The following is a 26,632-nucleotide window of genomic DNA, read 5'->3' on the forward strand; positions in this document are numbered from 1 at the left end:
CATGGGGGGTCCGGCTGCTGGGACCACCCGCAATCTCCGCGCAGACACGTTCTAAGCATTATACAAGAGTTAACACGGCACTGCGTTTTCTCAGGCAACTTGAATGTCTGCTGTCACTCCCCTCCCATAGACATGAATGGAGGGGGCATGACGTCATGACCACGGCCTCCCGAACCCAGCGATCAGAAATCTAATCCCCTATCCTTTGTATAGGGGATAAGATGTCTAGGTGCGGAGTACCCTTTTAAAATACTATTGCAGGCAGTGTAATGAATCAGAATTGCACTCAGTAGGGTATAGATTCACCACCATAAAGAACCACTTTATTTTGCTTTACCAAATTCAGAGAGAAATGCAACCTATAAAGGCAAATTCACATTAACGGAAATTCCACCCAGAATCAGCGCTTAGTTCACACAGAATTTAACCACGGAAATAGATGTAGTTAGAAAAAAAATACTGTTCAACAAATAAGATTTTGCCGAAAAAGTAAAAACATGCTAATTCTTTACTCGAAATCTAGATTGCTGAATTTCCCCATTTTGAACTGTAAGGCGAAATCCTATTGAAATTAATGGGAGGCTGCTTCAAGCCGAATCCGGCCTGAATTTCCTCTTAAAAATTTCTGGCGGAAATTCCAAAAGTGTAACGGGGTCCTACCTGGACCTTATGGGTCAGATAAGAACCTGGGATGCTGCTTGGCAAAGATTACTATGTTATTATTAGGAAAAATTCTAACAAGTGCGGGTGCAGTCACACAACGTTTTTGCAATACAGTTCCCGTATCAGGTTTTTGATAAAAAACAGATTCCTCAAAACCGGACAAAAATGTATCAAACCGTGTGTACAAATTTCAACCTGTAAACGATTTGAAAAATGATGTCCGGTTGCATCTGTTTTTAACGTTTCACTCCATTTTGAATAAAGTTTCACTTGTTTGATTGAAATTCCAAGAAAAAACTGTGCAAAGTCAAAAACCGTATGGGGCAAACCGGATTGAACCGTACGCACATACAGGTCTGTACGGTTCCCATTGACTTCCAAGTTACAAAATAACGTATACGGTTTAATACATTTTGCACCCGGACCCAAAAACATGGTAGCCTACGGTTTTGGGTGCGGGTAAAAAAAAAAAAAAGACAAAACCGTATAAGATGCAAAACGGACTAAACCGGATGATGCGTTTGACATACGGTTTACAATGTTAAGTCAATGCATACGGTTTGCTATACGGTTCCGTACGGTTTTTAACTTGAAACTGTATACGGGAACTGTATAGCAAGAACGTGGTGTGCGTGCAACCTTATACAGTGTTACATGTGTATCCCATTTTCATTTTTAGGGAAGGTCTTTGCAGGGAGGAGTGTGACACAAATCGGCAGATAATTCAGAGCAGTCACCATGTATTACATGTGGATTTTGCTGTGGATTTTGCTGTGGATTTCACTTCAGCTCTGCTGAAAGGGGGTGACATGAAAATCCCTAATAGAACTTGTCCTGCTGCTGATAATAAAATGTTGAAGATTTTGTACCTCACGTACCTGCTACTGTATTGAACTTCAGATTGGACCTGTGCAGATCCATAGGTAAAATCTGCAGCATTTCCATCCCATGTGAATTTACTCCAAGAGTCTCTTGGTCTTTATACAGAGAGTCCTGAAATGTGACTGCTTAGATCAGTGTTCCTCAACTTGTGGCTTTTCTGCTATAGCAGAACTACAATGGAAGGCTGTCCGGGCATGCTGGGAGTTGTAGTTTTTCAACTGCTGGAGAGCCACAGGTCGGGATATGCTGACTTTGCTAGTATTCCCTGGTACAGGCCAGGCTCTGTATGGTGATTTGTGCTCTATAAGTTGCATTGGTCAATGTTAGGAAGACCTCCAGCTGTTGCAAAACTACAACTCCTAGCATGCTTGGAGTTGTAGTTTTGCAACAGCTGGAGGACTACAGTTTTAAGACCATTGGGATAGGTGACAACTAGCTGATCTAGCAGTTTCCCAACCAGGGTGCCTCCAGCTATTGCAAAACTACAACTCCCAGCATGCCCGGACAGCCGTTGGCTGTCCGGGCATGCTGGGAATTGTAGTTTTGGAACAGCTGGAGACACCCTGGTTGGGAAACACTGAGCTGATCACTAGAAATCCCATAAAACAGTGGCCAGTTTATTCACAGGACAATTGTCCTTCATTCTCTTGATCAGTGGGGGTCCCAGCAGTTGGACCCCCACTGATCACATAGAAGCATTCTATCCTGTGGATAGGGGATAACTTTTAATCAATACTTCAGCATCTTTGTCCACTAATCACCAACTGTAGTGCTGCACGTGAGATGTCCCTGCCCGATTAACTGACAACAAGCAGATGTTGTGAAAAATAATAATTTTAAAGTATTGTACCCTCTTCTTATACTGGTGGGTTCATTAAAGGGGTACTCCTGTGGAAAACATAATTATTATTATTTTTTTTATCAACTGGTGCCAGAAAGTTAAACAGATTTGTAAATTACTTCTATTAAAAAATCTTTACCCTTCCAGTACTTATTAGTAGCTGTATGATGCAGAGGAAATTATTTTCTTCTTTAATTTCCTTTTTTTCTTGTCCACAGTGCTCTCTGCTGACACCTCTGTCTGTCTCAGGAACTGTCTAGAGCAGTATAGGTTTGCAATGGGGATTTTCTCCTGCTCTGGACAGTTCCTGATATGGGCATCAGGTGTCAGCAGAGAGCACTGTGGACAAGACAAAAAAAAAATTTCAAAAAGAAAAGAATTTCCTCTGTAGCATACAGCTGCTAAAAAATACTGAGAATCGTTATAGGAAAAAAGAAAGAGACCGATACCGGCGCCTAGTGCATTACCCTTGGCAACAGGAGCAGTGGGGTTCAGGGTTTAGCCCAAAAACCATATAGATGGCCGCTGACCTTAAAGAAGATAAATAAAAGCCTTTCACCCCAGCGATGATGGGGTACTGAGTAGAGGGATGTTTGCTGCTTGCCTTCTGGGTTGCAGGACCAGCTGCACAGCTGTCCCGGATACAGATGAGGAGAAGCTTGATAAAAGAAACCCATTAGAGATGGTGCTGTGGTTCCCTCAGAATGAAGAGGATGGACTGGATATAGTTTAAAAGGTTCACAGTGGAACCATATTTATTGAATACATAAAATAAAAAACATGAGATGACGTGTTTTGGGAGGTACCCTCCCTTCCTCAGATCACCCCCTGATCTGAGGAAGGGTGGGTACCTCCCAAAACACGTCATCTCATGTTTATTTTATGTATTAAATAAATATGGTTCCACTGTGAACCTTTTAAACTATATCCAGTCCATCCTCTTCATTCTGAGGAACCGCAGCGCCATTTCTAAAGGGTTTCTTCTATCAAGCTTCTCCTCATCTATAAAATACTGGAAGGGTAAAGATTTTTTTAATATAAGTAATTTACAAATCTGTTTGACTTTCTGGCACCGGTTGATTTGAGATAAAAAAAATGTTTTCTACTGGAATACCCCTTTTAAATGGGCACTCTCATTAAAACTAGGAGCTATCTTTAGATGAGGTTGGATACACCCCCTCAGCACTCCAGGCTGCACTTTCTGTGTATGGACCTCGGTCCTAAGTCTGTGTATGAGATGAGGAAAAATGTGCTCTTGAGCTTTTTTAAAGGAGATGTCCGGTGCTCACTTTTTTTGTTTTATCCGTTCTGGGCTGAAAAAGAAAAAAAAACAAATTTTCTCTTACCTGCCTAGGCTCCCCCGGTGCTTCAGTACAAGTGTTCGGTCCCCGGGCTGTATTCTTCTTACTTCCTGTTAGCCCGGCACGTCACACGGAGCTTCAACCTATCACCGGCCACAGCGATGTCCCGCCTCGACCAGTGATAGGCTGAAGCTCCGTGTGACGTGCCGGGCTAACAGGAAGTAAGAAGAATACAGCCCGGGGACCGAACGCCTGTATCGGAGCACCGGGGGAGCCTAGGCAGGTAAGAGAAAGCTTTTTTTTTTTTTTTTTTTTGCAGCCTGGAACGGATACAATAAAAAAAGTGAGCACCGGACATGTCCTTTAAGCACAAATAAAACATAGAAAACTTAATTTTTTTTAACCAAAGTATATTAGAAATATTTTGTATTTACCATAAGGAGGGCAATAGCAAAAATTAGTTTTAATGAGTTACCTTTTAAGGCTGGGTTCACACTATGGAATTTCGGAGCGTAATTCCGTTTTGAATTTATGATCAGAAATTCCTATTATTGTCAATGGCATTTCGCACTATGCAATTTGAGCAAAGTAGATTTTTCCAGTGAAATTCCTCTGCCGAAAAAAGATCTTGGTGGTACTTTCAGGCCGCATTCTGGACTGTCTATTGGGGCGGCAATGTCTGCGTGGTACTAGTGCCAACTGATTCGGTTGACATTGGCTAAACGGAATATTTTCAGCTGCAGATTCCATAATGTGAATTCAGCCTAAAAGGGGTTATCGGGATTAAAAAAAAACCTGCTGATTCCTTAAAAAAATAAAACTGCACACCTGTCTGCAGGGTGTGTGTGGTATTGCAGCTCCATTAAAGTGAATGGAGCCAAGTTGTAATACCACACGCACCCTGCAGACAAGTGTGGTGCTGTTTTTGGAAAAAAAAATACTATTTTTCTAATCCTAGTCAACAACTTTAAAGGTAAGTTACAGCACTTGTCTAATCGATGGTAACCTTTGACTTCCAGCAGTTCTTCTGAACCCCATATTGATCTCAATAGAAGTCTATGCTGATCCAAGTCTGGATGATTAGAAATGCCTGGAGGTCTAGGGGTGTTGCAGCTGTAAATAGTGCTTAAATACAGCCACATTACCCCCAAAAATATTGCGTGTATTTGGGTGCATTAGTCCCCTCTTTCAGTTTTCTTTCTCTGATCTTAAAAACCTTCCTCCGTTCCTGTCAATCTGGAACGTGAGAGGGTTAAAAGGTTTAGTCTGCCTGAAAATATACTGTTCTTTCTCTGGTATTTTGTCCCTGTATCTGTTTTTATTTTCCCCCTGTAGTAAATTACTATGATGCTGCATGGAATAATATGTCAGTGGAGAGATGCTTTATTATTTGGAGAATTCAATTTCGGTCCCCGGCCGTCCTCGTGTCTGTGTATTTTTCTCCCCTTCTCTCACTTGGCTGCAATAGATGATTATTCTGTCTTAACAGATAACAGGGCTCTTGTACAAGGATGGCTCCGACAGCAAAGATTCTTCAAGACCGACTGGTAGCGTTTCAATTTCTATGATTGTAACTTATCCATAAATCTGTTCTCGTGTGTAATGACTGGGCGCCAGGGATTACAGCCGCAAATACTGATTGCTGCTTTTAAGAAATGCTTAGGAAAAGTGTCAGCTTAGCGTCCCCATCGCCACATCTGTATGCAGATTTTAAGGTCATGCATGAGATGATTGTTGTTTTCCATGATACATATATATGACTTCTGTAAAAAGAAAAAATTACTGGTATATCTTATGTATAACTTACTGGTATATTTTACAACAAGAATTTCTAACATTTCTATAAAATAGTTTTAAAATATATGTACGGTATATATCAATATACACATATATAAAAAAATATATGTGTGTATATATAAATATATATTAAAATATAGTTATATGTAAATATACATATTCAATATATTTTGTGTATATATATATCATAAAACTATTTTGTAAAAATGGAAATATGCAAAATATGTATGTATGTGTACATATTATATATATATATATATTAGTAAATTTGAGTAGCTGTATTAGTCCAGTGATGCAGATGCAAATCATAAAATGTTGCAGTATCTTGTAATACCTTTTTTATTGGACTAACAGAATTTTGTAGAGAAGCTTTCGGGATTCCTCCCTAAAGGGAGGAATCCCGAAAGCTTCTCTACAAAATGCTGTTAGTCCAATTAAAAAGGTATTACAAGATACTGCAACATTTTACGATTTGCATCTATATGTATATGTATATATGTATATATATATATATATATATATATATATGTATGTGTGTATGTGTGTATGTGTGTGTGTGTGTGTGTGTGTGTGTGTGTGTGCTACTTATTCATTTGTTTTATGGCGTGTTTTTTCCTATAATCTATCATGAAGTTTTAGTCTTAAGTGACTTGGTTATGTTACATACGTTCCATTAAATACTTTCTTAGGTTCTATTCACACGTACAGTATCCTGTACATACCGGTATTTGAAGTGCAAGACTTGAAGCTGCAGATTTCAGTGTAAACAGAAGGATTGAACACCGCATCTGATAGATCTACAGCTACAAATCCTTTGCATCAAAAATGTGCAGGATACTTTACGTGTGAATACCCCCTTATGGAGTTGCGCTCCCCTAGAGCCATTGCTTGTAGGTTATATCATCTCTGTAAGGCAGGGCTTACATCTTCATCGGAGGCTCCGTTCAGGGCTGGAAAATGGAGCAGAACAGTCCACTGCATGATGGACACCATCTCTTTCTGTCTGGCATCTGTCATTTTACTAAAAAAATAAATAAATAACAATGGTACGTTTTTTGGTACAGTTATTTGAATGGATTCAGCAACCTAGGCCTAAACAGAGCCTCTGAATAAGATGGCACCACCATGGCAAGAGTCTATGGTTAGCCAATCTCCTGTCCTCTGGTGCACTGCCTACTGCCTCCATCCCTTCTGTCAGTCAGATGTGGTAGGGTAGGCATAGGGATGGCAAATCCTGGGCATTTGATGTGCTGGGGAACGCATTCTGGACATGTGAACCTATTAACTCCATGTCTGTAAACTTGACAAGATGCCCAGTCTAACTTTAGGCTTATTTTTACCATTATTTAGCTACTTACAGGTCTAATCTTAAAGGGGTATTTGGCTTCCAGACATCTTATCCCCTATCCAAAGGATAAGATTTCTGAATGTGGGGGGCGGCCACTGGGGCCCCCTGCGATTTCCATACAGCACCTGTCATTGTGTGCCAGGTGCTGCTCCAGTCTCTGAAACACTTTGTTTCCGGGACTGAAGACGTGGCGTCAAGCCACACCCTCTCATGATGTCACGCCACGCCCCCTCGTGATGTCACGCCACGCCCCCTCCATTTACGCTTCTTGCTTAGGTCTTTAAACTGTGGATCTCCAGCTGTTGCAAAACTAAAACTCAGCATGAGAGAGATGCTGTAAATTGTAGTTTTGCAACAGCTGGAGATCCACAGTTCATAGACCTCTGATATACTGCTAGAGTGCTGTTGTTTTTGTGTTTCCCTTTATAGTCTTCTATAATAATTTTTTTATAGCCTATTTTTTATTGAACGTATAATTATACGACGTGATATATACCGTATTTATCGGCGTATAACACGCACTTTTAAAACTTGAATTCAAGGCAAAAAGTTTGCCTACGTGCTATACGCCAATAAATCTTTTTGTCACTGATTTAAAGTGGCCGCAGCAGCGTCAGCTTGTTAAGGATTAGCAGCCTGGCCGCGGCCACTTTAAATCATTGACCAGCGCGCGGCTCCCGCTTTGTTTTTTTTTAAAATTTTCCTCCCCTTCCCCCCCTGCTTTTTATTTATTTTTTCTTCTTTATCTTCCTTACCTAGCCACGCTCGGCAGGCCAGGTCCGGTGTCGGGTCTTGCTGGCTGCAGTCAGAGAAGCAGGATGAGTGACGTCCTCTGCCGGCTGCACAGCGTCTGGGACGTCACTCATCATTCGTTGCAGCCGCCGCTGGTCAGTGTGGTCGCAGCAACTGCAGCCATTAGAATGGTCACAGCGGCAGCACCATTGAATGAGTGACGTCCCTGATTGTGCAGCGTCACTCATCCTCCTTCACTGACCGCAGCCCGCAAGACCCGACACCGGTCCTGGCCTGCCGAGCGCGGCTAGGTAAGGAAGATGGAGGAAAAAAAATATATATATATCTCAAAAACAGGGGGGGAAAGGGCATGATGAGACAGGGGGGGGAAAGGGCATGATGAGACAGGGGGGGGAAAGGGCATGATGAGACGGTGGGGGGGAAAGGGCATGATGAGACGGTGGGGGGAAAGGGCATGATGAGACGGTGGGGGGAAAGGGCATGATGAGACGGTGGGGGGAAAGGGCATGATGAGACGGTGGGGGGAAAGGGCATGATGAGACGGTGGGGGGAAAGGGCATGATGAGACGGTGGGGGGAAAGGGCATGATGACACGGTGGGGGGAAAGGGCATGATGACACGGTGGGGGGAAAGGGCATGATGACACGGTGGGGGGAAAGGGCATGATGAGACGGTGGGGGGAAAGGGCATGATGACACGGTGGGGGGGAAAGGGCATGATGAGACGGTGGGGGGCCATGATGAGACAGTGGGGGGCCATGATGAGACGGTAAGGGGGAGGGGGGAATGGGTGTAAATGTGGCTCAGGGGCTGATAAAAGGGGAGGAATGATGTGGCACTGGAAGGAGGGGACCAAACTGAAGTTCAGGCAAAATCAATGTTAGAGGGATGATATGGCATTTAGTCTGTCATTTATCTTATGTTTTTTTTTTAACTTAAATTTCTCTATTAAATTGGGGGTGCGTGTTATACACCAGTGCGTGTTATACACCAATAAATACGGTGTGTATGTATGTATATATATATATATATATATATAACTCCAAAAAAGGAAAGCGGCACTCCAATGGCAGAAAAAAGGTGTATTTATTCACCCATCAAGTCAAATGCGACGTTTCAGCCTCACAATGAAGCCTTTCTCAAGCTTCATTGTGAGGCTGAAACGTCGCATTTGACTTGATGGGTGAATAAATACACCTTTTTTCTGCCATTGGAGTGCCGCTTTCCTTTTTTGGAGTTGTTTAAGAAGGGTTTGGAGTTTGAACCTGCGAAGGCTGAGCACCCGATCTGGACTTTAAGTCCCATTGTACAGTGCCGGTTCCCTCAATTTTTCTTTTTATATATATATATATATATATATATATATATATATGTTAGAAAACAATGGCGCAGCACTCCAAAATTGCAAAAAAGTGTAAAAATGTATTCCTTCATGTCAAAATTCAAAGCGACGTTTCAGCTCCCCACTGGAGCTTTTTTCAAGCATGCTTGAAAAAAGCTCCAGTGGGGAGCTGAAACGTAGCTTTGAATTTTGACATGAAGTAATACATTTTTACACTTTTTTGCAATTTTGGAGTGCTGCGCCATTGTTTTCTTTTACATGGACTTTGATGGAGTCAGGGCGCTGGCATCTGGCATCTAATGGTGAAGTAGTGCTGCATTGTTTTTGAATATATATATATATATATATATATATATATATATATATATATATATTAATATATTATAGCTGTCTCTCTTTCTCTCTATATATAATTATTTTTTATGTATTTGTTTCTCTTTTTCTGCGGTTTGCTGTCCTGCTTTGCAGTTACTGAACGGGAAAAAAAATATATATACACAAAGATTTAGTGGTGAAAAGCTGTCAGCGGGCCCGAAAATAATTAATATTCTTTTCAGTCACCAGTTAGATATGTGCTCCCAAACCACATAATCTCTATGCCTCAGTGATCATTGTTGCCGTTGCAGCCTCTCATCAGGGTGACATCTCACACCAAAATGATTTCTTATAAATTAATCTTGATAACATGACAGTCCCAGTAATTTCACCAGAATGCTTTCTCCTTTTTTTTTTTTTTACTATTTTTTTTTCTTCTTCTTTTTTCTGCAGATTTTGTTGGCTATTTTCTGTATTACGTGATTGACAGAATGAGTGACTCAGAGGCACAGGCCATGGAGGAGCATCTGAGACAATACTTCCATCAGCTTAAGGAGATGGTACCATTTTTGTTTTTTTTCCTCTCTCTCTCTCTTCTACATAATGCCTGCTCCATCTGACATGTATCTATTAGTTTTTTTTAAATTGCTGCTTTTAAGTAAAACCAGACCACTTCTCAATGTCATGCTGGAAGTTGGAGACTTAAATTATGTCGGAGATAATTTCTGTTAGACAGATTTCATTTAGTCTGTGTTTTAAAACTAAGATTTTTTTTTTTTTTTTATATATTCTTTCTACTCCCTTTCACACCCTCCCCTGCACATTTTTTTCACCCCTGTTTCAGGGCCTAACAATTGACACGAGGCAGTACAGAGGTATCCAAAAGTTGCTGGAACGACATGAAGTTCCCCAATTAGAGAAGGTGAGAAATTATTCTTTGAATTAAAATTTCAAAAATTAAGAATTTTGAAAGTTACTATAAAAAGATAGATAAAAATAAGGACACACACGGACAGACACACACACACACACACACACACACACACACACACACACACACACATACATATATATATATATATATATATATATACACACACAAATATATGTATGTATATTAATAGTATGTGTGTCTCTTTCTTACTCTATCTGTGTGTGTGTGTGTGTATGTATGTGTGTATATATATATATATATATATATATACACACACACACACACACACACACCTGGTGTATACACCACACTAGATAGATATAGATATATATAGATATATATAGATAGATATATATATATAGATATATATATATAGATATATATATAGATATATACTTTTTTATTTGTGTGTGTGTTTGGGGCAAATGCGTGAATAAATGAAGACTTTCAGGGTAAGGTCACACACAGCACATAAGGTTTGAAGGCAACCCAGTGCCCTATGTGTCTGTTTTTAGTTTTTTTTTTTTTTTTTTTTTTTTTTTTCAGGAAAATTATCCAGGTATTAGCTTATGCTTATTAGCTAATCCCCAGAAAATGTTCTGAAAAAAGAGCGTAGTTTGCGGCTCATAGAGCCCAATTATCATGGTTTGCCTTTTTCATTGATAAAAGCAGTATGCATATAGTAACTAGGTTGAATTAAGGGGGTGCTACCTTTTTTTAATTTTTTTTTTTTTCAACTGGTGCCAGAAAGTTAAACAGATTTGTAAATTACTTCTATTAAAATATCTTGATCTTTCCAGTACTTTTTAGGGTCTGAATACTGCAGAGGAAATGCTTTTCTTTTTGGAACACAGAGCTCTCTGCTGACATCATGACCACAGTGCTCTCTGCTGAAATCTCTGTCCATTTTAGGAACTGTCCAGAGCAGCTTATGTTTTCTATGGGGATTTTCTCCTACTCTGGACAGTTCTTAAAAATGGACAGAGATGTCAGCAGAGAGCACTGTGGTCATGATGTCAGCAGAGAGCTCTGTGTTCCAAAAAGAAAACCATTTCCTACTGGAAGGATTAAGATTTTTTAATAGAAGAAATTTACAAATCTGTTTAACTTTCTGGCACCAGTTGATTTAAAAGCTTTTTTTCCCACAGTAGTACCCCTTTAAGCCCTGTGTGTCTGCTCATAGCGCATTCCCAGTGGATTTCCCATTGCTCGGCGGATTTTATGCAGCGTGAAATACACTGCGTGTGGGCTGTGTGTGAACCTACCCTAAAAGAGAAAATATGTCGCCCATAGCAACCAATCACAGCTATCGGCAACAGACAAGAGTTTCTAATTTAGACAGTAATGATTTATCCGTCCCACAGTTTTACCCCTTATGTGTAAAGGAGTTGCACAGAGTTTTTTGTTTTTTAAATAGATGTTTAACTGTCCTGCTTACCGCTTAAATAGTAGCTCCCACCATGTATATAATTTTTTTTTCTCCTGTCCCTACCTATTGCTAATCTATCCCTAACCCCCTCCCTGCCTTTTAAAAATGTTTCCTACCTTCTAAACAGCTACTCTTATGCTGCTCACCAACTTCCGCCCTCACACCGACTTCCGCCCTCACCTCAGCTATGCTGCGCTCCTGTCGGGAGCGAGCATAGATGAGCGGCCAATAGCCCGGCAGGCTGTTCTGAGGTCTCCTCCTCCCTGTTTAGCAGTTCATGTGCTACCCAGGAAGGAGGAGTATAGGAGCATCGCCGACCTGCCGTGCAAGATATCCCTGCTGGGGATGGGGACGGGATGCGTGCGAGGCAAGTGAGCCAATGCGCGCAGCCCTGGCGTTCACAGCCTGTCTGATTGACGGACAGGGAGCGAGCGCAGGCTGACTGAATTCGGACCGATTGCCTGGCCGGGATCGGTCCGAATTCAGCTGTGACGTCACAGCAGGCTGCAGCCAGCCACTAGGAGAGAGACCCCCTAGTGGCCTGATTACAAATAGAAAATACAATATTTTAAACACAAAATAAATTATTGATTTATATTAGAGATATGTTGTAGTATATAAGTACTACAACATATCAAAAAAAAAAAGAAAAAAAAAAAAAAAAGTTCATGACAGTGCCCATTTAACCCCTTAAGGACCGGAGGTTTTTCCGTTTTTGCATTTTCGTTTTTTGCTCCTTGCCTTTAAAAAATCATAACTCTTTCAAATTTACACCTAAAAATCCATATGATGGCTTATTTTTTGCGCCACCAATTCTACTTTGTAATGACGTCAGTCATTTTGCCCAAAAATCTATGGTGAAGCGGGAAAAAAAATCATTGTGCGACAAAATTGAAAAAAAAAAACGCTGTTTTGTAACTTTTGGGGGCTTCCGTTTCTACGTAGTACATTTTTCGGTAAAAATGACACCTGATATGTATTCTGTAGGTCCATACGATTAAAATGATACCCTACTTATATAGGTTTGGTTTTGTCGCACTTCTGGAAAAAATCATAACTACATGCAGGAAAATTAATATGTTTAAAATTGTCATCTTCTGACCCCTATAACTTTTTTATTTTTCCGTGTATGGGGCGGTATGAGGGTTCATTTTTTGCGCCGTGATCTGAAGTTTTAAACGGTACCATTTTTGCATTGATAGGACTTATTGATCACTTTTTATTCATTTTTAAATGATATAAAAAGTGACCAAAAATGCACTATTTTGGACTTTGGAATTTTTTTGCGCGCACGCCATTGACCGAGCGGTTTAATTAATGATATATTTTTAGAATTCGGACATTTCCGCACGCGGTGATACCACATATGTTTATTTTTATTTTTATTTACACTTTTTTTTTTTTATTGGAAAAGGGGGGTGATTCAAACTTTTAATAGGGGAGGAGTTAAATGATCTTTATTCACTTTTTTTTTCACTTTTTTTTTGCAGTGTTATAGGTCCCATAGGGACCTATAACACTGCACACACTGATCTTCTATGTTGATCACTGGTTTCTCATAAGAAACCAGTGATCAACGATTCTGCCGCATGACTGCTCATGCCTGGATCTCAGGCACTGAGCAGTCATTCGGCGATCGGACAGCGAGGAGGCAGGAAGGGGCCCTCCCGCTGTCCTGTCAGCTGTTCGGGATGCCGCGATTAGCCGCGGCTATCCCGAACAGCCCGACTGAGCTAGCCGGGAACTTTCACTTTCACTTTTAGCCGCGCGGCTCAGCTTTGAGCGCGCGGCTAAAGGGTTAATAGCGCGCGGCGCCGCGATCGGCGCTGCGCGCTATTAACCCTTTAGCCGCGCGCTCAAAGCCCAGTAACCCCGCGTTATATCAGAAGAGCAGGACCAAGGACGTACCGGTACGTCCTTGGTCCTTAAGGGGTTAAGTAGCATTTCATGTGACCTGTGACATACACTGCTCAAAAAAATAAAGGGGACACTAAGATAACATCCTAGATCTGAATGAATGAACTAATCGTATGAAATACTTTCGTCTTTACATAGTTGACAACAAAATCACACAAAAATGATCAATGGAAATCAAATTTATCAGCCCATGGAGGTCTGGATATGGAGTCACACTCAAAATCAAAGTGGAAAACCACACTACAGGCTGATCCAACTTTAATGTAATGTCAAGTAGTGTGTGTAGCCTCCACGTGCCCATATGACCTCCCTACGACACCTGGGCATGCTCCTGATGAGGTGGCAGATGGTCTCCTGAGGGATGTCCTTCCAGACCTGGACTAAAGCATCCGCCAACTCCTGGACAGTCTGTGGTGCAACGTGGTGTTGGTGGATGGAGCGAGACATGATGTCCCAGATGTGCTCAAACGGATTTTGGTTTGGGGAACGGGCGGGCCAGTCCATAGCATCAATGCCTTCCTCTTGCAGGAACTGCTGACACACTCCAGCCACATGAGGTCTAGTATTTTCTTACATTAGGAGGAACCCAGGGCCAACCGCACCAGCATACGGTCTCATAAGGGGTCTGAGGATCTCATCTCTGTACCTAATGGCAGTCAGGCTACCTCTGGCAACCACATGGAGGGCTGTGCGGCCCCCCAAAGAAATGCCACCCCACACCATTACTGAACTACCACCAAACCAGTCATGCTGGAGGAAGTTGCAGGCAGCAGAACGTTCTGCACAGTGTATCCAGACTCTGTCATGTCTGTCACGTGCTCAGTGTAAACCTGCTTTCATCTGTGAAGAGTACAGGACACAAATGGCAAATTTGCCAATCTTTGTGTTCTCTGGCAAATTCCAAACGTCCTGCACGGTGTTGGGCTGTAAGCACAACCCCCACCTGTGGACGTCGGGCCCTCATACCACCCTCATGGAGTCGGTTTCTGACCGTTTGAGCGGACACATGCACATTTGTGGCCTGATGGAGGTCATTTTGCAGGGCTCTGGCAGTGCTCCTCCTGCTCCTCCATCCACAAAGGCAGAGGGTAGCGGTCCTGCTGCTCGTTTGTTGCCCTCCTACTGCCTCCTCCACGTCTCATGATGTACTGGCCTGTCTCCTGGTAGCGCCGCCATGTTCTAGACAATACGCTGACAGACACAGCAAACCTCCTTGCCACAGCTTGCATTGATGTGCCATCCTGGATGAGCTGCACTACCTGAGCCACTTGTGTGGGTTGCAGACTCCGTCTCATGCTACCACTAGAGTGAAAGCACCGCCAGCATTAAAAAGTGACCAAAACATCAGCCAATAAAAACGAAAAAAAAAAACACAGGAGGTGCGCCCCTAGTGAGGACCGTTTTACAATGAAAAGAGTTAACGTAAAGATGGGTTCTTACCCCTTGGTGTTGCGCTCAATAAAGAACTTAATCTTTATCCCTGGGTACCAGCGCCTTCTTGAGAGGAACCCATCTACGTATTATCTCTACAAAACATCAGCCAGGAAGCATAGGAACTGAGAAGTGGTCTGTGGTCACTACCTGAAGAGCCACTCCTTTATTGGGAGTGTCTTGCTAATTGCCTATAATTTCCACCTGTTGTCTGTTCCATTTGCACAACAGCATGTGAAATTGTTTGTCAGTCAGTGTTGCTTCCTGAGTGGACAGTGTGATTTCACAGAAGTGTCAATGACTTGGAGTTAGGCTAGGTTCACATCACGTTTTTGCTATACTGTTTTCACTCCATTTTTCTAAAGGAAACCGTATGGCAAAAAAAACGGATGGAACAGTATGGAAAAAAGTAAACCGTATGTGTTTTTAAACATTATACTGTTTTTAAAAGTGCATACAATTCAGTCAGTTTTTATAGGAAAAAAAACCCATAAGTTTTTGAAAATTTTGTCAATTTTTAATGGGAGGGGTCTTGGGTGGGGACTTTAGGATTCAAATGCGCATGTGCAAAGGAAAAATTTATAAGTTTTTCCTATATGGAACCGTATACATGTGCGTTTCCCATTGACGTTCCATGTTAAAAAAAAAAAAATAAATGTATGCAGTTGCAGTACGGTTTTTAAACATGCACGTCAATGGGAAACGCACGTGTATACGGTTCCATACGGGAAAAACATATTTTTTTTTACTTTGCACATGCGCATTTGAATCCTAAAGTCCCCTCCAATTAAAACAAAATTTTGTTGGACAAATTTTGTTGGACAAAATTTTCAAAAACGTATATATATTTTTTTCTATAAAAACTGACGCAACTGTATGCACTTTTAAAAACAGTATACTGTTTAAAAACGCATACGGTTTACTTTTTTCCATAATGTTCCATCCGTTTTTTTGCCATACGGTTTTCTTTAGAAATACGGATTGAAAACAGTATGGCAAAAACGTGATGTGAACCCAGCCTTACATTGTGTTGTTTAAGTGTTCCCTTTATTTTTAACAGTGTAAAATAAAAACTTTATTACTAATTTTTGGGCTAGTAGGGTAAAAAAATAAATAAAAAAAACCCTTTAACAATCCCCTTTCAGAATGTAATCAGTATAACTACTTAAAGACATCAATGGAAAAATTAACTCCTGTTCCCCTAATAGGGAGACACATATGGTTTACCCAAAGGCATTTCTCAGCTTTCTCTGTATATCCTATAGACAGTAGAGATAGCTATGCATAGGCATGACTACCTCTCTATTAAAGTGTATGGAGAATGCAGTGCCAGGCAATTGGATTTTATTTTTTTAAATTTAGGTGCCCTGATATTTAAGGGAAAAAAGGCTATGCCTAGTCGCTTGCCCTATCCTAAATGAATATAGCCTTATGCCTCTCCCTATCTTATATGAAGGATAGCCTTATACCTATACCTCTCTTATATGAAGGATTGCCTTAAAACACCCCCTATCTTATATGAAGGATAGCCATATGCCTATCCCTATCTTATATGAAGGATAGCCATATGCCTATCCCTATCTTATATGAAGGATAGCCATATACCTATCTCTATCTTATATGAAGGATAGCCTTATGCCTATCCCTATCTTATATGAAGGATAGCCTTATACCTATCCCTATCTTATATGAAGGATAGCCTTATGCCTATCCCTATCTTATATGAAGGATAGCCTTATACCTATCCCTATCTTATATGAAGGATAGCCTTATGCCTATCCCTATCTTATATGAAAGATAGTCTTATACCCATCCCATGCTCGCTTAAATGCCTTCACTGTATTTGCAGCGACCACTTCTGCAGGAAGTCTATTCCATGCATCCACTACTCTCTCAGTAAAGTAATACTTCCTGATATTACTGCAGAATCCTTTCCCCTAATATAACACTATGTCCTCTTGTGGTTAGGACTGTATCAAATAATTTATATTCTCCCCTTGGGTTTTCACACTATCTTGCACTTATTCAAATTAAATGTCATTTCTGACCATTTCTCTCTACCTAAGTCCTTTTCCATTTGGGGTATCCTTCGAAAACAATCAACTCCGTTACAAATCTTTGTGTCATCAGTAAAAAGACCAATCCCAAACCATGGAGTGTGACTGTGTACATGATATGTAGTAATAATCTCAGTCATGATTCTTTATTACCTTGTTTTTAACTGGTTTATCTCTGTAGGATCTAAAGAAATTGCTGAAATCTGGTGAAATTTACATGGTAGGTGTATACCGCTCTTGTTTTACTGATTTTTTTTTTTTTTTTTATCATTTTAAAGAGCAAATGTAATCTTTTTAGTATATATTTGTGTTCCCGTTGAAATATCAATTCTCAATCATCTTTTGATCTTTCTGAAATCGTTGTAGTAAATTGACAACTGGGCGTCACCGTCCCCTAACACTGTCAGCTCCGATTGGACAGTGTTGTTATGTACAGGGACACTCCCCCAACTGGTCACCTTTTTTAATTGTTAATGAATTCATAACTGTCTACGAAGAAGTAGAATAATTTATATTTCTGAGAAAGATGCTCCAGGACCATCATTTTATTGGGAATACAAGTAACAGACATGTCAATAGAGCTGATGGATCTTCTTTTCCGTTTTATGCAGGTAGTAATTACACACCTACATTGTCACTAGCCAATACGGTGGTCCAAAAAAAAAAAAAATTTTAAATAATAAAAAAAAATAAAAAATTTAAATATAAATATAAATAAATGATATACATATATACATACATACATATATACCGTATTTATCGGCGTATAACACACATTTTCTATCTTTGTATATGCCTTCATATACGCCGAGAAGCCACTAAAGTTCAATGATTTAAAGCGGGCGCTTTAAATCAATGAACTGCAGCAGCTTATGTGGGGCCAGAGACCTGCCGTCGCTGCCCGCTTCTCTGCCCCTGCCTGTCCTGGGGTCCAGAGACCGCCGCTGCCCCATCCCCGATTTTATAATTACGGTACCTGTTCCCGAGGTCCAAGCTGCTTCTGGCTCCAGCGGTGTTCTGCTTTGTTGCTATGCGTTGCACAATGACGAGTGACGTCTTCAACGGGACGTCACCGTCAGTGGCCCGGCGCTCAGTGACAGCTAAGGATGCCTCCGGAGCCAGAAGCAGCGTGGACCCCGGGAACAGGTAATTTTTAAACCGGGAATGGGAGAGGTAATGGGGCAGCGGCGGTGGCAGTCTCCGGATAGCCGGGGGAGAGAAGCGGCGGCAGCATGACTCTAGACCCCAGGAAAGGCAGGGGGAGAGAAGCGGCAGCGACTGAGGTCTCTGACCCCGCAAAAGTGCTTCTGCGGGGTCAGAAACGGTCTATCAGGGTATACACATGCACACACGCACCCTCATTTTTACCCAAATATCCTTGGAAAAATGAGGGTGCGTGTTATAGGCTGGTGCGTGGTATACCCCGATAAATACGGGGTGTGTGTGTATATATATATATATATATATATATATATATATATATATATAATTAAATTCTAAAAAAGGTTGAAAAAGTGTGTTAAAGGGGAACAGAACTCCGCTGCTCAGCGTTTGGTACAAACTGCTCCAAACGCTGGAGCTGACGCCGGGAGCTTTTGACATCACAGCCCCACCCCCTCATGACATCACGCCCCGTCCCCTCAATGCAAGTCTATGGGAGGGGGCGTGACTGCTTTCACGCCCCCTCTCATAGACTTGCATTGAGGGGGCTATGACGTCACAAGCTCCCGGCTCCAGCGTTCAGAACAAATAGCTCCGAATGCTGAGCAGCGGGGTACCCCTTTAAAACGTACCAGGGATGCATTCCCACGCATTCGGCATGGAGAGAAGCCGCTTACGCCAGGCCTTCGGGATGCCGAGGCAACTGTGCGACGGCCATCGTGTGCTTTGAATGAACCCTCATTCCCCCCCAAAAACTGTATTATACATAGAACTGCAGAAATGATAACCTAAATGGGTTTTATAAAGCAGAATTCCCATGTGTGGAAATTGTCTGCAAATGTGATAATATATAATATATATAGTAAGTAATTGTTCGCCTGTTTTTTAAATTTTTTTAATTTTTTTAATCTCTTCTAGGAGGAACCAGTTCAGAACATTGCAGCACTGGAAGAACAGCTGGCCAACCTGGAAAAGGAAAATCAGCCCATTCAGGACGTTTTAGGGAAACTTCTTGGCTTCCTACGTGCATCTAAAGTAATGGTTATTTTTGTCCATTTTTCCAAGTCTGATTTTCATGTTCTTGATCCAAGATTTGAGGGGTACTTTCATCTTGTAAATTGATGGCATTTTGCCAGGATAGGATGTTTGATGGACTGTTTAGGGACTTCCAGAGGAGAAGCGGTTGCACCATTGAGTCCCTTTTTTCCCAGGATCAGTGAGACTGCTACCACCATCATTCTAGCGATTACCAACACTTTATGAGAGGTTTCGTGGACATAGTAGTTCATCACTATCAACTAAACCAGTGTTTCCCAACCAGGGTGCCTCCAGCTGTTGCAAAACTACAAATCCCAGCATGCCCGGACAGCCGAATCCGGGCATGCTGGGAGTTGTAGTTTTGCAACAGCTGGAGGCACCCTGGTTGGGAAACACTGCACTAAACTCTCTGACATACTTTAACCTTATCTGGCCTTTGCTGATTATTTTATTATTCAGAGCTCTATTTTTTTTTATTAATAAAGTGCTCCAAATCCCTGGTTTTAAATAGCTAAACATTTCTGGCTGCCTGTAGCTGCCACTAGAGGGAGCTCCCAAGTTATGTTTTTTTTTTACTGCTATGTCTAGATCAGTGTTTCCCAACTAGGCTGCCTCCAGCTGTTGCAAAACAACAACTCCCAGCATGCCGTGTTTGGGAAACACTGGTCTAGGTATTGCTTGGGACAAACCAATTTAAAGGGGTAATTTCAAGACGAAAAGCTAGGGACCCCCCTGTTCACTGCAGGATAGGGGATACGTTTGATTGTGGGGGGTCCGAGCGAAGGGGGGCCCCCCTGCGATCTCCTGTACGGAGCCCCAGCTCTTCACGGCAATGGCACGTCACGACTCTCGCTCAAAACCGCGGCTTCCACGCCCCCTCCATATATCACTATAGTAAAGCCGTTTGGTTAGCTTTGGCTCTCCCATAGACATAGAGATATACGAAGGGGGTGGGGATCGTGGCACGCTGCTCCGGGGAGAGCGTCTGGGCCGCCCCTTGATCTAAAACGTATCCCCTATCCTGCGGGCATAAGGAGATTTCTTCTTCTTTATGTTAACAAGCTACCCAAATGGCAGCAGTTCTGAAGTGTTCAGGAGTGAGAGAGTTAAGCCCGCCATGAGCCTGTGCAGAACACTCAGCATTGTGGCTGTAAGCAACAGGTCTGATAGGGACTTGTCATCCGTGCGGAGAGTCGGCTTGAGTCGCGGCGCTCTTCACTTCTATCTATATTCTCGAGCAACAGATATGTGTTTCTGATGATTTGCAAGTCAAATACAGGCATTTTTAATGCTAGGATTGAAATTCCATTTTCCCGTGGAGGCAAAGCATTTTGCGAGATAAAGGAATTCATACTCCGCCACCAGACATCCAGCTGCACTTCACATTCATTTCTCGAGAGAGTCTACAATTTCTGGGATATCATCAGACTTTTGGGGGCAATTTCTTCTTCTGAGCGATTTCATGTTTTACCCATGTGTATTTTTACTTTATTTTTTTTCTCTCCAGTAAGAAAGCGATTTGCGGCTGTGTGTGTTTTTTTTGTATCTGTGGAAATCCACTGTAAGATTACTTGGTAGTGACAACATTACAGATAACATAGTATTTGAAGGCTGAGATAATTTAAAGGTTTAGTCCTCGAGCGGCTGTGTTTAGAGGAACGTTCAGTTTTGTACCAGCGACATTTTAACTAACCTTTTCATGCACGCTTATCGCAGACGGAAGTTGTAATTGTGTTCTGTGTTTAAACACCTCGTAGTGGTAGATGTAGGGGGTCCAGAAGTTTGAGGGGGTGGGGAACACTTTTTTTCCTTCCTGTTTAGATTTTATCCTATATGTTCGCCATAACCTTTTTGTTGATTTTGCTATATCCACGCTGCGCTGTAATCTCCAGATCATCAATAATACATACTAGTAATGGCCATAATTAAGAATTGATAATAGACAAAAAGTACCGCAAGTAAAACTGTAACTACAATGAACTTCCTTTAATCTGGCATTCATTAGCTTAGAAATTTTCATAATCTTCATAATTATAGTGGCTGGAGGAAATTCCTAGGTTCACACTACAGTATGTCTGATCGGAATTCTGCTTAGGAATTTTGGTCAGAAATTCCAGTGCAGCAGAATCCCATTGGCAGTAATTCCGCTGCACAGTTCCCACTACGGAATTTCTGCGGCCTTTTCTGCTGCCAAAAGAATGAGCTTGCTTGGTGGAATCAGTCGCTGGGGATGTCCTCACAGTCCTGGGGCTGGCCGCATTCAGAAGCTCCGAAGGGGATTTTTAATTTTTTTTTTTGTCCAGAGCTTCCCAAGTTTGAACCTAGCCTTACTGCCCACAGATTTTGCGCTTTGGGATTGATGAAAATTGAAAACTCCTTCTTTAAGGCCAAATAAGATGGTCATGATTAAAGGAAAACGGTCATCCTGTTCACCCACACTAAACTTAAAGGGGTACTCCACTGCTCAGCGTATTGAGCAATCTGTTTTGAACGCTGGAGCTGGAGCCGGGAGCTCGTAACGTCCTAGCCTTGCCCCCTCATGATGTCACGCCCCGCCCCATCAATGCTAATACTAAAAGTCAGTGCTTCCCAACCAGGGTGCCTCAAGTTGTTGCAAAACTACAACTCCTAGCATGCCTGGACCGGCAAAGGCTGTCCAGGCATGCTGGTAGTAGTAGTTTCACAACAGCTGGAGGCACCCTGGTAGAAAAACACTGAGCTAAGTAAAAGGACAAAGGGAGAAATATTTAAAAAAAATAAAAAGCTTCTGCTCACCTAGTCCCGGTCCCTGCAGATTCGCCTCCGTGCAGTAAGGTGTCTCCTCTCTTTACCATACAAGTAGGACCTTTTCCTTTTCAGCCGATCACTGGCCGCAGCGGTGTCAAGTGTCAAGGCAGTGATTGGCTGATGGGGAAAGGGCTTTTTAGGTTGCAAACTCACTGGGTTTCCCGGATTCGGTTGGAGATTTGAAAACCACCCAGGAAACCCAGTGTATTGCTGACAGGGGGGGAGGGGAGAATGTGACATAAGTGGGAAATGGGATGGGAGAAGATGTGCCCATATGGGGAGAATGTGACAGGGGGGAGATGTAAAATGGGTGGTGTGCATAAAATGAGTGGATAGTTGTAAAATGGAGGAGACTGGACATGAATTGGCGGGATTTCACCATTTCTTTATTATCAGATCGCATATCGAAATCGCAATATTTAGGCCCATAATCACAATCGCACATTTTTCCCATATCGTGCTGCCCTAAAATATATAAAACAGTGTCATTTTGTGTAATATTTGACACCATTTATTTTTTTTTTACAAAAACTTGAACAGCCGACCTCACCTGTTGTGTGTGTTTCAGAATCTTAAAAAATGATCTAAATGGCTTTGTGTGAAGTTGATTCAATGGTCTGCTAATGTTTGTTGTGTTCTGGAAACCATCAACAAGCCGGCTATGAGTGATGACTCCTATTATGTGTGTAGGTATCCGTGGCAGCCTGGTTCAGTAACACTTGAATACTTGTTAACTAATGGGCAATATTCTGGTTTAAGTGGGTTCACCCGCACTAAATCCAATACACAGTGTTAAAGTGCGGGAGAACTGGATTCACAGCTTGGTTTCAGAAATACATGCTGTATTCGCTGGCATTACTAATCTGGAGATTTCTGGCTTTGCGCAAAGAAGGCGGAACATGGCATACCTAGCATCCCTGCCTCTGTCCCCTCTGCACCCCTTCACAGTTCTATGCAGCGAAAAAGGCCGGGGAGTGGAGCACAGTCACATTTCTGGGAACCCGGTGCGGTAAAAAATTCTTCTCCCCTATCGAAAGGATAAGGGGATAACAGGGATGGGGAAATCCTATCGCCCGATGCCTGGGCCATGTAGTTCCGGGCACAGGGAAGGTGAATTTTTCATAGATTTAGCTTTGTATCGGGCAAGCAGGGACAGACCGACTTCCCCCTTATTTTTTTTTTTATGCCGGTGTGAGGCACAGAAGCCGATGCAAGTCTGCACCTCACACCGGCGCTCAGGGTGTATGGAGGGGGCAACAGCCCCCAGCTGATTTCAGTAGCCCTGGATAAGATGTTTGATCGCGGGAGCCGGCGCTGGGACCCCCTGCGATCTCCCTGCAGCAGCCCGCATTCTTTGCGTAGCTGCGTCTGAAGTTTCGGAAACCTCCGGGCTTCCAAGACTGGGACGGGACGTCACGCCACGCCCCCTCTATTCATTTCTATGGGAGGGGGCGTAATGGCGGCAACGCCCCCTCCCATAGACATGAATGGAGGGGGCGTGGCGTGACGTCTTGTCCCCGGTTTCCGAAACTTCAGACGCAGCTACGCATAGAATGCGGGCTGCTGCAGGGACATCGCGGGGGGTCCCAGCGGCGTGCCCCCCACCATCAGACATGATATCCCCTATCGAAAGGATAGGGGATAACATGTTTTTGCCCGGAATACCCCTTTAAGTTAAAGGGGCACTCACTGCTACACGTCTTATGCCCTATTCAAAGGATAGGAGGAAAGATGTCTGGTCAGGGGGTCCCGCTGCTGGGGCCCCCCCACGATCTCCCGCAGTACCCAGCGTTCTAAACAAACGCCTGATTCCTGCAGCAGTGGTCGTGACGTCCCGGTCACGCCCCCCTCGTGACGTCACGCCACACCCCCTCCATTCATGTCTATGGGAGGACGCCCCCTCCCATAGACATGAATGTAGGGGGCGTGATGTGACGTCACGAGGGGGCGTGGCCATTAGATCATGATCACTGCCTCCGGCTCTGAGTGTTCTGAACAAAATGTTGGAGCACCAGAGTACCACTTTAATGCTGATATATCTGAAAATTGGCTTCCACAATATCTGTAGAAGCTAAGACATTGATACAAATACCTAATAATCACTATTTTTATATTATTTTTTTCCTAGGATTTGCCAAAAGCCCTGCAGTTGAAATCCAAATATGAAGACTCTTTTACATTTGGGATGTACATGAAGCTAATGGGTTTATGCTGTGAAGAAAATAATGCACAGGAGGCGCTGAAGGTGAAGAGAGAGCTGTGAGTATGCAGGGATCGGCGTGTTCTTGTGTCTTCTAGTCCGTTCATCTTATGTAGCGGACATTGATCCGGGGTAATCGCTCCGAAAGTCTAATGATGGCGCGCCTTCACTCCGTGAAGCCAGCTGTTGTGACAGCTCGGCCAATATTGACCAGGTTGAGACCTTTGAATTTTACAGAGAACTATTGACATGTCTGGGGTGTGAGGCACCAAGTGTCTTGTGAAATCAGTCCCTGGTGAGCTGATAGCTTCAGTGTCGCCTGAGCGCACACAATGGGCCTGTAGACAATGGTGTCAAGTCTTCAGGAATTAACCAAATTGGATGTCTGTACTAAATAGCTACCGCCGCTTTCATATGTTGCTTTAATATGAATGTTCACATTAAGGCTTTTTGTATTACTAATCTGAATAGGTTCAGATTTTTGTGTGATCAGTTTCTTAATACACTGCTCAAAAAATAAAGGGAACACTTAAACAAAACAATGTAACTCCAAGTCAATCACACGCCGTGGAGAACGTTCTGCTGCCTGCAACATGACCGGTTTGGCGGTGGGTCAGTAATGGTGTGGGGTAGAATTTTTTTTTTTGGGGGGGGGGTCATATCTAGACCTCCATGGGTTGATAAATTTGATTTCCATTGATCATTTTTGTGATTTTGTTGTCCGCACATTCAACTATGTAAAGACAAAAGTATTTAATTGGATTAGTTCATTCATTCAGATCTAGGATGTGTTATCTTAGTGTTCCCTTTATTTTTTTTAAGCAGTGTATCTCTTTATAGTTTTTGAAACTCCATTTTGACTGATAAAGAGCTCATAATCCTCTGCATAGACATATGGACCAAATTAAGATTTAAAGCATCTCTGTCACGAGATAAAAAAGAAAGCAAAAAATGCTTCATTCTTACTCTATAACTTGTGCTGATCCGATCTGTTTGCTTAAATCCTGTTTTTCATCCTTTAATGGCTCATGGTTCTCTTGGTAATATTGTTCACACAGTATGCAGTTCACTGAGGAGGAGGGGGGGGGTTCCCTTACTTGTTCTCACATATCAGTTCTCGGAGCTGACAACTGGCTGCTCTGTGCGCTGAGGTTCACACAGCAGGCTGATTGAGAAGTCGGGAGCATGCACAGAGCCCTGCTTGTTCACCCACACTGGCAATATCTGCAGGCTCAAGAGGTTCTGGACAGTGGAGGGACCCCTGAAAACAGTGCCACTCCTGTGCTTTGCTTGTGTGTAGCATTACATACCTACCTGTTTTAATCACTTCAGTGGATAATGAGGATAATTAAATTAAAGTAGAAGTCTTGTGATGAAAAACTTATCCCCTATCCATTCAGCTGTCTTCGGCTCACCCATAGAGCTATATGGAGGGGGCGTGGCTGCCCCTGCTTTGTACGGGGGTTGTGACGCTCCGCTCCTGGGGAAAGCTGTGGCTCCATACAAGAGATCTCGGGGACCCTCCAGCGATCTTTAACTTATCCCCTATTGAGCATAGGGGATATGTTTTTCACCACGCGACTTCTCCTTAAATACAATTAATTAAATTGTGGGTAAAAAAATTTGTCTGGAATAGTTTTTGGAGGCCATGATGTGGGGTCTTTCTCCTCTCCCTCTTGGAGGCAAGTGCATGGCGGATGCCTCCTCCACTGAAAATAGCCTTTGGGGCATTTATATTTTATAGGTGGGGGGGGAAGGGGTTTAAGTGTGTAAATGTAGTGTTTTTCACTTTATTTCAATGTGTAGTGTTGTCCTTTTTACATTTACTGTATTTTTTATTTTTTTGTTTTAAGCACTTTTTGAGGAGTGTTTGCGGTCCATGCCACCAGCATCTGTTCCGCTTTGTGTCTGGACCATCCCCGTTGTGCAGACTGCGCTGATCAATGAATGATTACTGCAGCCAGCACTGATGGGTCACTTAGACCAGTGGCTGTCCAGGAATGTTGGGAGCTGTAGTTTTGCAACCTCTGGAGGACTGCAGTTTGGAGACCATTGGTCTAAGTGACCCACAGCAGTACCATGTGCATTTCATTGAAATATATCTAGTCACTTGGAAGTTATGCTGGAACTAGGGATGTCCCGCCTACACTCTCTGCCCGAATCAACTCCAAGAGGACGCAGGGCGTAAAATGTGCCAGCTCCTGAGCTATGCAGCGCGCTAAGCGAGCGTCATAGCCGGGACATTATCCTTATAGACGCCACAATCAAAGTTGATTGCGGCATCTAAAAGTCCTGAGATTAACTGCTGCTTAGCTTAGGGATGCTGGTTGGGATCACTGTGGTTCGGTGTCCCGATCAGCTCAGAGGATGGCCGGAGGTCCCTTACCGTGCTATCCGATCGTCGCTCCTTTACTGCAGCCATCCATGGCAGGCAGTA

The 26,632-nt window shown here is 42.7% G+C and overlaps 1 protein-coding gene across 1 annotated transcript in view; it reads left to right on the top strand.

Annotated features, from left to right (window-relative positions):
* The window catches only part of LRPPRC (leucine rich pentatricopeptide repeat containing), a 203,060-nt gene that overhangs the window by 64,958 nt on the left and 111,470 nt on the right, over positions 1-26,632 (top strand). The window contains exons 16-21 of the mRNA XM_056568127.1: positions 5,177-5,234; positions 9,695-9,801; positions 10,086-10,163; positions 17,191-17,229; positions 19,089-19,205; positions 24,124-24,254. Coding sequence (XP_056424102.1) covers positions 5,177-5,234; positions 9,695-9,801; positions 10,086-10,163; positions 17,191-17,229; positions 19,089-19,205; positions 24,124-24,254 — 530 coding nt within the window. The remainder of the gene's footprint in view (positions 1-5,176; positions 5,235-9,694; positions 9,802-10,085; positions 10,164-17,190; positions 17,230-19,088; positions 19,206-24,123; positions 24,255-26,632) is intronic.

The sequence above is a fragment of the Hyla sarda genome, chromosome 3 (assembly GCF_029499605.1).
Source record: "Hyla sarda isolate aHylSar1 chromosome 3, aHylSar1.hap1, whole genome shotgun sequence".
NCBI lineage: Eukaryota > Metazoa > Chordata > Amphibia > Anura > Hylidae > Hyla > Hyla sarda.